The sequence below is a fragment of the Leuresthes tenuis genome, unplaced genomic scaffold (assembly GCF_036924035.1).
Source record: "Leuresthes tenuis unplaced genomic scaffold, fLeuTen1.0.hap1 SCAF_10, whole genome shotgun sequence".
Lineage (NCBI taxonomy): Eukaryota > Metazoa > Chordata > Actinopteri > Atheriniformes > Atherinopsidae > Leuresthes > Leuresthes tenuis.
This window is the reverse complement of record NW_027325364.1, coordinates 21,615,256-21,630,168: the sequence shown is the minus strand read 5'-3', so window position 1 is coordinate 21,630,168 and position 14,913 is coordinate 21,615,256. Positions and strand designations below refer to the sequence as shown.

The window sequence follows — 14,913 nt, the reverse complement described above, 5'->3', positions numbered from 1 at the left end:
ATTTTCTTTTCTTTTGAGGGCCTCAAAAAGTATATACGAACACGTTGCAGGCAGCTATCAATAAAAGTGTCTGGAAGGCCGTGCAAATTATTGGGCTAAATATAAACCAACCTACTTTCTCATTCCCCCCCTGCATGTCTCAGAATAAAAGCAGCTGCCTGCTATTTCTGCCTCTACACCCCATGAGGCAATTTATCAAAGAATGTCCCATCTAATTGGACAATACGTGAAAAAAAAATCTCATCTGGGTTGGCCTACCACATCTGGAAAAAAAAAAAACTGTAGATCTTTAAGCTGTGCAGCTCTGATTGGGAAGCTGTCTCAAACTGTTACGTAAGAATCTTTGCAGACACGTGCACTATATAGCCCACTTGATGTAGTCTGTCACACGCTCCTCTATCCACCACACGTTCACATAAACACAGCACAGCAGATTTTAAATAAGCATCCGCGTGCAGTCAAATGAAAAGCCTTTGTTACAGCTGACAGAATGAAAACAGGTACACAGCAAAGCGCTTTAGGTGGGAGGAAAATCAGACCAAGGCGAGAGAGAAGAGAAGCAATCATGACCCAAACAGAGACGGCACTAAAACCAGCCACTGCTCCAACCTGCTGTTAGTCACACCTGTCACGTGACCAGGTGCCATCACTCCATGGGTCCTCCACAAGTCACAAGGACGAGTGCTTGCGGATCAATCTGTAAAATCATTACCCATATCAGGTTACATACAGATGCTGCTGTCGTAACAGACCTCGGTGCATTACATAAATACCACTCACTGCACCACAATCTGTTATACGAGTGGAATTTCACAGCCCTTTATTTCTTTTCTTTTTAACCTTTTTTGGAGGTGTTTATTTTGTTTTTCCGAGTGAAATCCGAAAAGCACAGCATTTTACACGTTATACAAGATATGCATATGTAAGCGATAACTTCCTGGTTGTGTTTTTCTTCTGGAAAACGTCTGCTTTATCAGTTATGTTGACATCATCTTGTCATATAAATGGTTACTCATTCAACCAGTTAGCTGGTATATGACGTTTTGTAGCAGCTCCAATAACCAGGTAACACATTAGCCCACTGGTCCTCATCCAGGAACAGGAAAGGGAACCACAAGAAAACTACCAACAAACCAACGGCTGCTGCGTGCCTCCGTTTTAGAAGCCACAGTGACCCAGCTGTCACACAGCTTCTGTTACATCACCAACTGCATCCAACAGCCACAGTCTGCTCTCTGTTTTGATGCTGTCGCCTTCTTCCTTGCTTCAACACCTACAACGATATTTTCGTTAATGTTACATCACGTGAGCTTGTCAACTCTAAACTTGACTTTCTCCAAAATCAGCACCCATCAGATTCTTTCAAACTTCATGGCAAAGAAGTTCATATCTGGTCGTATACGCTGTGCCTCAAACAGCATTCGAGTCGTCAGTAAGTTCATGGGGAAAAAAACTTTGTCTTGTTAGCATCAAGACATTTTCATTCTACAACGGCTGCAGTCATCTCATCAGTATGTTTTGTGTTATTACTTCAAATATAATCCCCACTATAGCTGGCAAGGTAAGTAGTAGTCTACTGTTATTTCCTTTTCAAGTTAACTACAGTGTTTTATGTAAAAAAAACAAAAACGATCACTTACTGCCTCCACATTTCCAAAAATACTCTTTTCGTGTGACTCTTTGAGAACTATACGTCACTGCATGAAACTGTACGGTAGTTGGCTCTCACCATCGGTGCACTCTTCATAGTACCAGTCCAGTTCATAGTAGTCAGCCTTGACAAACCTCTGGCCTCGTCTCTTCATCCTCGCTGCTCCGTCAGACAGAAGTACCGATATCGCAGCATATTTCGCCCGAGCATTTCCTGCACATCCACTGTCCCACCATGGTCAGAGAAAATCACTGGAGTCTTATTAATTGCAGGTGGTCAGTCGGTCAGTACCAAGTGCTGCTAACTCAGCATGTTTAGTAGTTACCAGTCGGCACGTGCTTTACGATAGGACCCTCATCATGTGTCCTTTCTGATCCACAATTATGAACAGCAGCCTGTCAGTGCATTATGCTCCATTATTACTGATGTCATTTCAGCTTCTCAGGCCACAGAACTGTTACTTGCGTCATCAGTTGTCGGAAGGCAAAAAAGAAAAAACATGGTTTTGCTTTTATGTCCTTTCTTTACCATGCCAGTAAAACAGTCATCTTTTAGGAGTCTGTCCCTGCCTTCTACTTCTTTCTCCCCCATCAGTTTTCCTCAGTCATTCCAAAGGTTCAAGACAAACGTGTCAGATTTTATCTCCTTGTATCCACATCCTTCTAAAGCTTCCTGTCAGTTTGTCTTCTGCTCCTCTGTCTGTCTCCTTGAGCTGATGTAGGCTTCTTGAGGTCAAAAGGATGACCTTATTCTTCCCGGTTACAACATTCCTTGCTCTCTGACAGCACTGCCTCCACACATGGAGTACCGCAGCTGTAACAATGACTCAATGAACACAGAAACACGGAGAGCAAGCAGCAGCAGTCACGAGTTTTGCAGCAGAAATGATGCTAATGATGACATCGACGGAGGGGTGGGCTTGGAGTCAGTCTACAGCCAATGAGAGGGAGAGGTATCACTGGCATGGTCCCGCCCATAACTGCAAGTCAGCATCCCCCCCTCCTCTCCTCTATATCGTCCCTCTGTGTGGTTGCTATAGCAACAGGCTCAGACTCCAAGGCCTTTCAGCATGTAGAGGCAGTCGGTGGGAAAGCAGCGTAGTGTTGGCAGAGGTGACGTGGCGAGCCAAAAAAGAAGAAACATAATATCCATTCAAGGATTAGTCTTTATGTGGGGAGTTATGAAGCATATGCACAGGAGACAGAAAGCTCATCAGGGCATCCGCAAAGTCCATCCGAACTCAGTGGAGCAACAATTCAAAGTCAAACCACCTTGAAAGAGCCAACATAAACTGACACTGCACATTCAAGATTAGCTATAGCTTGGTACATTTTAATGTTCACAGTATGCCGTAAACACAATTCTAGGCATACTGCAGACAACTGATCAAAGGAGGATTATTCTATATTACTCTAATTCTGATGCAGCTAGAAAAAACAACTACTGCTAAAGAAGTGACTGCCCACTGTGTATTGCTAATAAGTCAGAGAATATAGCTTTTGCAAATTCTACTTGTGTAACACAGTGAGATTGCATAAGCCCCAAATTACAGATTCAATTACAGTCTACCCTCTGGAGTGCTGAACATTTATAATCACGGCCTTATACATATCAGTACACTGTCCTAATTATGACTAATCCTTTAAAAATACTGCATGTATTCAGCTTTTTAGGTAAATAGCTCCACCAAAAGATGAAATCACATTACAAAAAAATGTATCACTATCTAAACATGAGTAGAAATAAAGCAGTTTTATCAAACAATCGCTTATTTTTCTTACATCACTCATCATGAATTTGAACTACTGACTCATAATCACCCCATATGAGCTGATATCTCCCATACCACCGACGATGCTCATCACCAGCTAAAATTCCAAAGGGAGAAATCTTCCAGTGTGATGAAAAAAACCTTCCAATCCTCAAATAATCTTTGTGTAGCGAGACATGTGGATGTTATGTCATCACAACATGGAGTTGCTTTTGATTGGCCGACTGCTTCCATGTCATCGTCTTCTCAGACATGTCCTTCTCATGCTGCAGGTCACACCAGCGATGTGATGCAACAGCGTGTGCGACACCCTGCGAATTCGTGACTGAATACTTCTGCTTAAAATCTGAGCAGAACTGGACTATTCTTTGCATTACTAAATGCCTACATACCACCACCTCTACCACACTTTCTGAGAGCTAATACAATACTCAAAGACAACTTGGGCTTTCTAACTAGAAAGCCACGAGTTTGACCTGGCACTGCTCGTATATCACGGCCCCTAAGGGAGCTGATACCCAGGCCATCTGTCTGAGTAATAATGAGAAGCAACATGTCTCCAGTAAGGGTGAGGATAGCTGGAAAAAAAAAAAAATCAAACAGAGAACACAGCAAAAATGGCATTTCAGAGCTTCTTACGTTCCATGACCTTGTTCTTGCTTTTTATGATGGCAGTCTCTGACTCTTTAGTGATTGTGTCAGCACAAGGCATAGAGGTGAAGTTCCAGTTCTCAGATGGAGTCTATAAATCAGACGTGTGATCTATTTTTAAACACCGTTTTTACCCTGAGTCACTATCCAAGCAGACAAGGATTAGAACTGAATCATTTATAGAGTTAAAAAACACACATTTTCCTCAGTTGCCTGTGTGCAACGTTTGCAGGTTTTTTTCTGAGCATGTGAGAGTTTGCAAGATTCAGTTGCATGTGCAAGTGGGTGTGTGTCCGTTTTACAGATTAAATAGATGACAGCAACATGGCAGCTTGACATGATGTGCATGTAAACACAACACAAGCACCAGAGTGAGATAAAGACGCGGCGAGTGTTTGTTTTGGTAACCGTGTCCAGCTGCCACGCCCACACAGCAGGGGACAGATGCTCATCGCAGCCTCTCAGATTAAATCTCCCATCCTCGCTCCGACTCATGGAAGTTCAATCAAGTGTCCGATCCATTTTTGTAGCGTCTAACAGCAGGAAGGTGCTAAGAGTATCAACATGTATCAGAATAGCTTTTGAAAACAGTATGTGATCAACTTACAGAAGTATTTAAGGGTCTCCTCTATCTGTTCAGCAGTCAGGTCAAGGGCAGAGTCGGGCTCCACGAGTGGCGTGTGCAGCCAATCATCTTGATCATAACCAAAGATGGTGTCGGCCCTCAGCTTGTAGACTGGTAGCTGCTCCTCCAATAAGCTGATAATCTCAAGCTCCGGCAAGTCAGTACTGTTGCAGACATCTGCACAAGGAAAAAGACAGATGTTGTACAGATGTTGTACAGATGTTGATTCTCTGTTATTTCAGTCATTATGCACCTTTTGAGTCAGCTTGATTATCCTGAGATTTGCTGCAGCTCATCATGATCACAGAAGAATCCATCTTGTCAAATTTCAAGCTACAGATTCATTTTGGGAGTCATGACAGTTAGCGACAGAGGGTTCTGCTCATCGGATGTTTCTGCTCCTCCTGCCATGCTCATCTCTATGAAGTTTGTTTGTGATAGATAAGCCTTTTTAGTCATTCCATCCTTTTCCCAAACACCTTTAACCTCCCAGATCATTCTATGTCACAAATGATCTGACACATCGAGCGGAGTCATGGTAATCCTAGATACTTAAGTCGAAGCTAACTTGCTGGTTTCCTAAACCCTTTCAGCTCTTATCATAGAAGCGTTCTCATTTCAAACCGGGCCTCCTGTGAATTGTAAGTAACGCAGTAACCCTGTCACAAGATGGTTGTTATAGTTTAGCACAAATGACTCATTTCTCTTTTCTTTAAAACCATCCCTTCTTTGTCCAGAATGTGTACATTACTGTCCTCTAAAGGAGTGTCCCTTAGCCTTTGCGTGCATGCGGAAACTGAGTCCTACAACACAATGGAGTCTGCAGGACCCGCAGATGCATGGGGCCCTCTAGTGGCCCACTGAGGAACAAGCTACATATTGTAAGTTATATATTCATTACAGACTGCAACAAAGGCAATTATAATCCTGTTCTGGGGGTTGCAACCTCATTTAAGCACGTTGCTCTAAATTTACTGAAAATAAATTGATACAAATACACTGCAAACCCAGCAAGGCACATCGTTATTTCCTCAAAACAAATAAACTGCAGTAACGATGTCTCTAATATGTGAATATAGCAGGCTGCCGTAGCCAAACTATCCTCAGGGCTATTCTACGAACTACAAGACGATACTAGAATGATTAAAACAAAGATAGGCACTTCATGACAAATACAAAAGACCTGGACTGATTTAAGCATCAACACGCACAGCCAAACGATTTTTAAATTCTCTGCATTAAGCAGAGACTACACTAGCCTTAAGCTGCAAAACACTGAAACAAACAGAAAGCCATATTGCAGGGTTCTGTGCTATCAAGAGTCGTCCATATGTGACCCCCTTACAGCAAACACTGTGCTCACACAGAATTCAGGTTTTAGGGACGTTTTCCACAGAAATGTGGGACAGAGAAGCTCTTGGGCTGATGAAACTAACATAGGCAAAGAGTGAGAATTAACACAGTAAAAATAAGGTCCTTTGTTTTACTGCTCTGTTGCCCCACTGTCTGTCTGTGTATGACTCCCTGACAATGCCGTCTCTTACAGTTTGCTAATCCAGACTGAAAGACTGACTGTGCTGAAAAAGTGGAAACACACACACACACTCACACACACACACTCACACACACATAGGCAGCAGCTGGTGAATCATTCAGCAAGCAGTCGGTGGAATACACTACACATACACACAGTACACTACCGCCATAAGAAAAAAAACATTTTATCATTAAATGGATTACATACTCAGTTGTGCCACTTCAGAAAACTTCTAAAGATTCTCGTTACCGTCTTATTTGTCTAATCGTTTGGGTGGAAAAGTTACATAACTGCTCTGTTTGCTTCCAAAAACATACAGCCGAGAGGCAGACCATCAGCTCCATTGCATTTGATATCCCCGTTCTGTTTCCTGTACTCCAAACTAACTTGGACAAAGAAAAAACATTCGAGAAAACTGGATTCTGCCGAATATGCCACTAAACAATATTCAAATTGCTTGGTTTGCAGCTCCTAAAAAGAGAGCCAACAGGCCATGTTTGAGGAGAACAACAAAAACCTCAAAATCTATCTATACCACAGACAGACTTAATGTTAGTTTTTGTCTGTGTCTATAAGAGCCGTAGAAGTAGTCTATAAACGTATTCCTATATCTGAATCGCATTGTGTGGAAGCTGTTTTTTTACTGCTTTGAAATGGAACCTCTGCCACTAAAGGGCTATAAATAGTGGAACAAAAGTTCATTAGGTCTATTCAGAGTAACCAGGCAGCCTGTGATGATTCGGAGTGTGTGACTTTCACTCGTGAATCCAATTTGATTACCTAATTTTTCCACGGCAACATCTGGCATGGAATCATTTTAGACTCTTTATATCATGTTAGTTTTAAAATGGGCCTGAAAGAAGCAATTCATGTCTTCAAATGTATCATGATCACTTGGTGCTATTGATGTATAACTGGGATAATTTTGTAATGTAAATAAAGAAAAAAAACAACACAAGCACTCTGGACTTTGGTAGCCACTACCAGACACTGGGGCAGAAAAGTTCAAGTTCAAATGCAAAAATAGGCCACTAGAGGTCATTCTCACTGCAGGATGTGTTCACACTTCGTGGCAATTTTGTGACAGTAAAGCAAAAAGATTCTTTTACAAAAATCATTCAAACCAAGAGGTAACAGTGTTCTACAATAATGTCTTAGTACTCTTAAGCAGATGAACTCCACAAGCACATTCAGTAATATAAAGCTAAATTAGGTAACTGGAGAGAGAAAGTACACAGTACAAGCATGTGAGCCTGTCTCCTACCAGCCATATGGTATTGGTGTCAGATTTCTGAACCAGCTGAAGAAGACTTCTGAAGTGTTGCTTCAGAACGATCTGAATCTGAGAGCAACGGTGTTAAAGTTCAACATGGCTGCCTCCTGCTAAACACCACAGTGCAGTTTACAGTACTTGTGGAAAATTTCTATGATGTAAACATTTAAACATTTAAAGTCTGAATCTGGAATTTGTGTCTCTGTAAGGTTTGATGCTCTTTACATACTACATAAATCAAAGCCTTCAGGGTACATTGACAACACAAGCCTGAAAGGTGCGAACAAAGAAAAAAAAAAAAAACTCCCTGACAGGCAGAAAGAGAAAAACAAACATAAGGATGACATGCAGTGAGGGAAGCTTTTCTCAGGCTGTCCGAAGCTTTCCCGAAATGAGTCGAATAAGCCAGAAAAAACATTTTGCACAGTGTACTCACTCATGGTGCCTGGAGCCCGACAACCACCAACTCCCCTGCCCTCCAATCACATTTTCCTCTAATCCAGGAGGGGGCAAGGTCACAACAAGTAAAATAGAGAAGACAGAGAGAGAGGGACAGAGAGAAAGAGCTGAGGGGGGTGGTGAGAAACAGGAAGAGCAAGAGAGAGGGTACTAAAAGTTTTAGAGGACAGCACCGGGTATACAAGACAAAAAGAGAAAGAGAGGAAAAAAGGGAGGGAGGAGTGAAGAGGAGAGAGACCCGAGCCAAACTGGTCCGTCATGCTTCACATGCCGATGACGATAACCACATGGACCGCCCCACGCTTGCCCTCTTGCTCTTTCTCTCTCTCCGACAGCCAACAAACTCAGCGGGACACTTCCTACAAGCCCAGCGAATCACACACACACTCTCTGTCTATTCTGATCCTGTCCAAACACACTGTGGGTTACAGCAGGCCCGACACTGTTCACACAGCTTCATTGTTTTGACAGTTAAGCTGCTCAAGTGCTCCTGAGTTAAACTCAAACATAAAGAGACAACGTATCAAATATGTGGAAGACAGAGGCATCAAAAAGGCATTAAAATGCCATTTATCCTCGGTGTGACGACAGCACACTCTGAGCCAGTGTTTAACTGCCAGTGCAACAGGTCAGTGGAAGATTTTTCCCAGCGACAGCAGCAATCGTAGCCTGTGCAACAGGCAAAGCTGCTCCAGAAAAACTGCCAAAACTCGGCATTTTTCCATGAAAGCCCACAAATCCCAGTATTTGGAGCTGAATGACACTGGGTGTGATTTCATGCGTTTCTAAGCTTGTGCACAATAGTCTTAGAAGCACACTAATAGCTCCAGTAAGCGCTTTAGAACAACTAGTTACTAAATTTCCTGTTAATTTTCAGCGGTTAGGATGTTTCAAAAGCAGTTTTGGCACAAAGGGGAGCACAAATGAAGCCGCAGCTCAGTTTATTTTAGGCATGGTTTACTTCAGTTTATTGGTTTGTTTGTTGGTTTATTTCAGGTTTATTTCAGTACATGCCAACACTGATGGTCTAATATTCGAAAAAACTCTATCCAAAACAGGAATCCAACATCATTCCAGGAGTTAGGAAGAACTCCTAAATTTAGTTTTTTCCATTTAATTTCCTACCAACGAGATGTTTTCAACGTGACAGTTTAATCTAAAGCTTCTTCTGGCTTTAAGAGATTCCAATTTATGTCCACTTTATGCATTTTTGGGATAGTTTTATTTCAAAATTGTCTCTGTTGTGGGGAAATAGCAAGTTCTTCCTGCTTTCTTGGGTCTCATCATGAAAAGTTAAGTATGTTCTATCTATAATCCCAAAGGCCCACTGAAGCTGAAATATGCTTCTACTGGAGCTGCAGCACAGGTCTGCCCAGTATTAGACTGGGGAGCAAGCGGCAGTGTTGGTCATCTTACTTTAAAAAAAGGAATCAGTTAAAATGACAAATTACTTCTCGCAAAAAGCAACTGAGTTAGTAACTCAGTTACCTGATTGTAATTAGTTACTCAGCAAAGTAACTTCAACGTTATTTTTCATGTTCTATACGCTATTACGTTCTATAACATCTTTAATGTCAAAGATGTTTATATTAACAGACTGAAGAATAAAAACACTATATGAAGTATTTTAGAACATTTGGTATTTATTTGAACTCAATAGATTGCAGCCTGCCATATGACATGCTTAGAAATAAAAATATATACAAAATAAATATTGAAAATAAAATTCAAGTGCAAAATTAAGAAACACTTGTAAACTTGGGTAAAACGAAACAAAGGAAAATCTGAAAATTAACTAGTGCAAATCTCTAACTGTATTTTAGGCCGACTGCCCAATAAACAGAATTATATTTATATATTTGGGCTTGGGGTTGGGTTAGCAGCAGCATGTGTTGATGCGAGGTGCTTCATAAGATTGGAGTTGCTTGAGGCAGATGTGGATAAAGTCTTTTTTTCCTGGGCATAGCGTGGATGTTACATAAACATTCTTGCCTTTAATTAAAAATGAGCGAGAAGTCGTGCCGATACTTCCAGTTTGAGGACGCTACCTTTGAATTTCCCTGTCTCGTCGCCATTGTCGCTGTCTTGTTGTGTTTGGCAGTCAGAGCGTGCAGTGAGACAGCGTGAGCAGGGCATGATCCATCCACCCAGCCAATCATCATCGCTTTTGCAACGGCGTCATCATCCCCACCCCTGCTCTCTCCAGGCAGCTGATGTGTGGCTCAAACCTGACACTTTGCGCTTCATTTAACCAAATTGTATTAACGCGCCACTTCACATTCTCAGTAACGGCAACGGTGTTGCAACGATGGGAAAAGTAATTAATTAGAATACTTGTTACTGAAAAAAATAATGCCGTTAGTAACGCAGTTATTACCAACACTGACAAGCAGCTGCTGGTCAAAAATTATGCAAATATATATCAGGTGGGAGGTTGTACCAAAGTGTTCAAATGTCATATTGAAAATACTTAATAATTAATAAATTAATTAATTAATTAAATAGTTAATAAAACAAATTAACAAATGACAGCATACCCCCCCTAAAATATCAGCTTTTTCTCATCACTTAGAGTACAACTGCACTGTCATAATCTCAAAACACTGTTCTATTTTTAAAGGGATATTTGTGTTTTTCTCAGTTTGATGAAAATAGGGAGGAATTCTGACAAGCTAATCAGAATGAGGCCACATAGCTAATTCTCCCCATCGAAAACGGCCCAACCTCAGAAATTTCAGAGCCTGGAGCAAATGTTCCATTGATATTTTAAACTGTCACTTTTGTATCAGACTGTAGCTTCATTTTGTCCCCATTTTCTAAACCAAAGAACATCCGTGTTGCTACAAACTCTTGAATGCAAGGAGGCTGCGGACGCATCATACAGCGCTCAGCCGTGACTGAAGTGGAATGTAACGCCTGTGTGTTTGGTCTTTTTTTTTTGTTAAATCTTGTTGCCCTCTTAGAGTTCCTGCTATGTCAAATACACTAATGTAGGACCAGGAAACAGGGGTTGTATGGAGAAATGGACTTGAATGGACATGTGTCCTTATTAGCTACTGCAACATCACACAAAACATCGCTTGAAAAATAAGCAAGAATAACAAATGGAGAAAGACAAGCTCTTGGTTGTTCATTCTGTTTGAAGGTCATGTGAATGTGGACAAATTAGTTGTAAACCAAGTCACTGCCATGTTTACATAAACTGTCAGGTACAAATGCAAAACACGTCAGAATCATTTCAAGCCCAAAAGCCACAAAGCTTGTTGCTGCAGCGCACACTTCAGTCAAAATTGGACACTGCGCTCTCTCAATAAAGTTGATTAAACTGTTAGGCTGATCTCAGGACACAAAGCTTTTGAGCACTGTTGCGTCTCTGCTTTGTGTAAAGTCACTGTAACAGTGAGCCAAACATTACAGCACAATGGCTGCGTTAGCGCGCTGCGACTGGATCACAGGCAGGGAGCAGATTCGGCTGTTTGGATCCAACAGTACTTGTCCACTTACATAACATTATCAGTGTCTCCCTCAAGTTTCCCCATGCAAGGCAACCTACTCCTAAATGTGCATCCCATAATTTCACTGTTGCTCAACTCTTTACATCACAGCTGGCTGGTAACCACGGAGAAATAGCCTCATACCCAGTAAGCGCGCCATGGCAACAGGCTGGCCTATTCAACTCATTGTGTTCATTCATGCTCTAGACTCAGTGTCTGCTCAGTGAGAGTATTTCAAAAGAGAGGCAGAGTGACAGCAAGCGTGAAACAAGAGGCACCTAAATGATAAGAGACAACGAAAACTATCAACGTTTTATTTGTTCAATTTGAGTATTAACTCATAAACTCTTTGTTATGTTAATCCAATCATACCAGCAGATGGCAGCACTGACCCAGCCTGTTTGGGATATTTCAACATCTGATTTTACAGAACTCTTTGGTTGCCTTTGTGTTTGCAGCACGAAGTTAGTCTGCCTGAACTTCAGTTTAGAAAAACAAGAGACAGTCTTAACACCATCACCACGAGACAAATCTAATACAGGTTATAGACCAAAAAAATAAAGTCAAGGCTGAAAACACGTGAATCTGACCGAGTTCAGTGCATGTGATGGAGAAAAGTGAAGCAGTTTGAAGTAATAATTCTATTCAAACAAGCTTTGCAGGGCTACCTTAACTGAATAAATGATACACTACAGTGGACTTTTACTTTTCTCTTAATCTTTGTTTGAGCATGGCTAGACAGGCTGTAAACAAGCGTCTGTCCATTACAGCACAAAGCCATTACGCCATTAAGCCCGAATGCTTACTGGCATGTATTCATGCATCTTCCTTCGGACCTTTGAGAGGTAAATGTGTGCTTTTGGGTTTTTTATCATTTTTAACACTCACGGCCATCTTTTTTTTCCCTTCTCACAATATTAACAGAAGGAAAAGGCTAAAACCTAAAATGAAATGTCTAAAAGACAACGGCTTATACTCCTAAATGGTTTTTATATCCTATTCAGTTTAAGGCTGTGGAAGTGGCTTCTATGTCCATGACTGGAAACCGATTGGGATTCTCTAGACGTGCACGTGGTTCTGTTGATACCATTGTTTTGCTCTGCTGTGCTGAAATACATAACAAATACAGGATCAACAAGAACTCAACGCACCCTGTGCGATCCCTGACTTTAGTTTTCCTGAATGATCTAAGACGCTTTTTTTGTTTCTATCTGGCAAACTGACAAAAAATAAAAAATAAAATACACTTCAGATGTTAGTGCTTGTCTGTATCTATGCATTAGCCCTGTGACAGACTGTATGCATCTGCCTTTTGCCAGATGTCCAATCCTCCAGTCCTGCAGGACCCTGAGATAAACTAAAAAGACGGATGGATGGAAGTAGAGCGAGACCTGCGAGTGCACCGGTGAAAAGTTCCGATGGTATCCCAGGTTCCTTAATGCCATTCTTTGAGGCTGTTGCTGTGTGCGGAAGGGACATCGCTATTCATATAATTCCAGGAACTGAGCTAATGCACAAGGTCGGGAGGGAGGGTCTTTTCCTGTTTGTATGTAAAGAAAAGAGGCATGAACTCAGTCACTGCTGACCGTACTGTTCTGACACCCCCCCCTTACTGTCCACCTCAGGCCATTTTAAGCTCCATTTAAACAAAACAGATTAGCTGTGTTGCACATTGAAACAATTGGGTGTCATCACAAGATATACTGGAGGAGAAGGTGAGCTGGACCTATTTACTTCAGCTGCCAAAAAATTCTAACAGTAAAACAATTAATGATAATTTTATGTGATATAATATCATTTGAAAGGGTGATCATCTGACCCAAGTGTAAAAGGAAAGGTGAAAGGCCACTGCATGGATATTTCTGGCCACTACAGACAAGTCCATCTGCCTTGTGGGAGTGAAGGATGGGATGAAGTTGAGTGTAAGAACTGAGACAAACGGTACACTGGGAGTTCTTCTTTTTCACACGCTGGTTTCTACACATAGCTGAGGTTCCCTGGAGCTGCTTTACTGACAGGATGTGACATTAGACGGGGGTCACAGAAAAGGACAGATTCTCATTACTCCATATGCCTCATTCTCACACGCCATGTTCTTCAGCCTGCATTGTTCGTTCAACCTTAATCCAAAAGTAAATGCGCTGGTATAAGTGAGGAATTTTACTTGGGGATATAATATGGTGTATAACTTCTGTAAAATGGACTTTCAAAAGAGTGTTTTTGACAGATGAATTATGTATAGCTATGCACATAGCGCTGCTTCAGCAAAGACAAATGGAGTTTTTTTTCTTCTACCTCTTGTTATAACATATGCATGCAACATTACCAGTAATGGTTTCAGCATCTCTGCAGGTGGCCGTGAACGTCTGAAGTGCGGCCGGCACACTCGCCTCACTGACATACTCCTCCTCCTCTGTCTCCTTCCTGGCGAATTGGAGCTCTGGGCTGCAGAGCTTTAGGGTGTCTATGTGTTTGGGCGACTGTTCGGGGGGCGGGGCAGAGGAGCAGGAACGGGTGTGGGGAGTCTGAGTCCTCGGGTCCAGCTTGACGCAGAGGGGTTACTGATTTAAAACAGGACTAGCCATGGACAGAGCCTGGATCCAGTAAAAGAAAGATCGGACAAAGTCAAACTGGATTGGCCAGCAATGCATCATTGGAGTGGACAGGATGCAGGAGATCAGGCTGTCTCACCAGAACAGGACAGGACAGGACAGATGGGGCAGACGCCAAACCAGGAACACTCACTTGGGTGTACAGAGGATTTTCTTATTCCCTGCAACCTGAAAGAGAAATGAGAAGTGACAACATTGTTAATATGCATATATTTCCCTAATCCCAACCAACAGGAAGGCACATGAACGATTTAGAATATTTCTGTTAAATAGAACACAGTAATTCATACATTTGTATTCAACCTGTGAAGATTAGTTTATTCTGTGAAAACATCTTGCGGCTGTATATTTTTCCAAAAGTCCTTCACATCTTTTTCCTCAGTCATACTTGGGCGAGTAGTAGTATTTATAGATGTGGTTTCACTCTCAACTGCACGATGGGTAACTGGCTCACAAACAGAACACATGCTCAAGCGTGGATCATTTTAGACATGACTTCATTTCACACTGTTATCAGCTGATTAGGTATACCCGTTTAATACAATTTAACAGCCAAGTAAACAAACGAATGTCTTTAAGTGGTTTATAACAACTATAGTAGGTGTGTGTTGATACGTGGTCCGAATGCTTGTGATTCTACTGGTCATTGTACAGCAATAATCTAGATGAACTATTATTGGATTAGAGTTAAAGAGGTCTTTATGATATTTAGGCACACATATGATGGGGGTGTGTACACTATCAGAAAGTCTCTCAATATAAATGCAGCAACAACAAAAAAAAATTGAACTTTTTTTGTTGTTAAATGATAGAATTTAGGATGACAGGACTGCAACCAGA

At 41.6% G+C, this 14,913-nt stretch overlaps 1 protein-coding gene across 4 annotated transcripts in view; it reads right to left on the bottom strand.

Moving 5' to 3' along the window:
* trak1a (trafficking protein, kinesin binding 1a) overlaps nt 1-14,013 on the bottom strand; it is a 33,987-nt gene extending 19,974 nt beyond the window's left edge. Inside the window, exons 1-2 of one of the 4 annotated variants that reach the window (XM_072394723.1) lie at nt 13,788-14,013; nt 4,681-4,875 (exon numbers count right to left, since the gene is read on the bottom strand). Coding sequence is in view for 3 of the 4 variants with exons in the window: in XM_072394725.1 (XP_072250826.1) it covers nt 4,681-4,875; nt 7,945-7,948 (199 nt within the window). In the remaining variant the exon portion in view is untranslated. Of the gene's footprint in view, nt 1-1,729; nt 2,520-4,680; nt 4,876-7,944; nt 8,201-13,787 lie in introns of those variants that run through there. The other 3 variants (XM_072394725.1, XM_072394720.1, XM_072394721.1) reach the window with 3 other exon arrangements.
* Between the last annotated feature and the right edge of the window lie 900 nt (nt 14,014-14,913).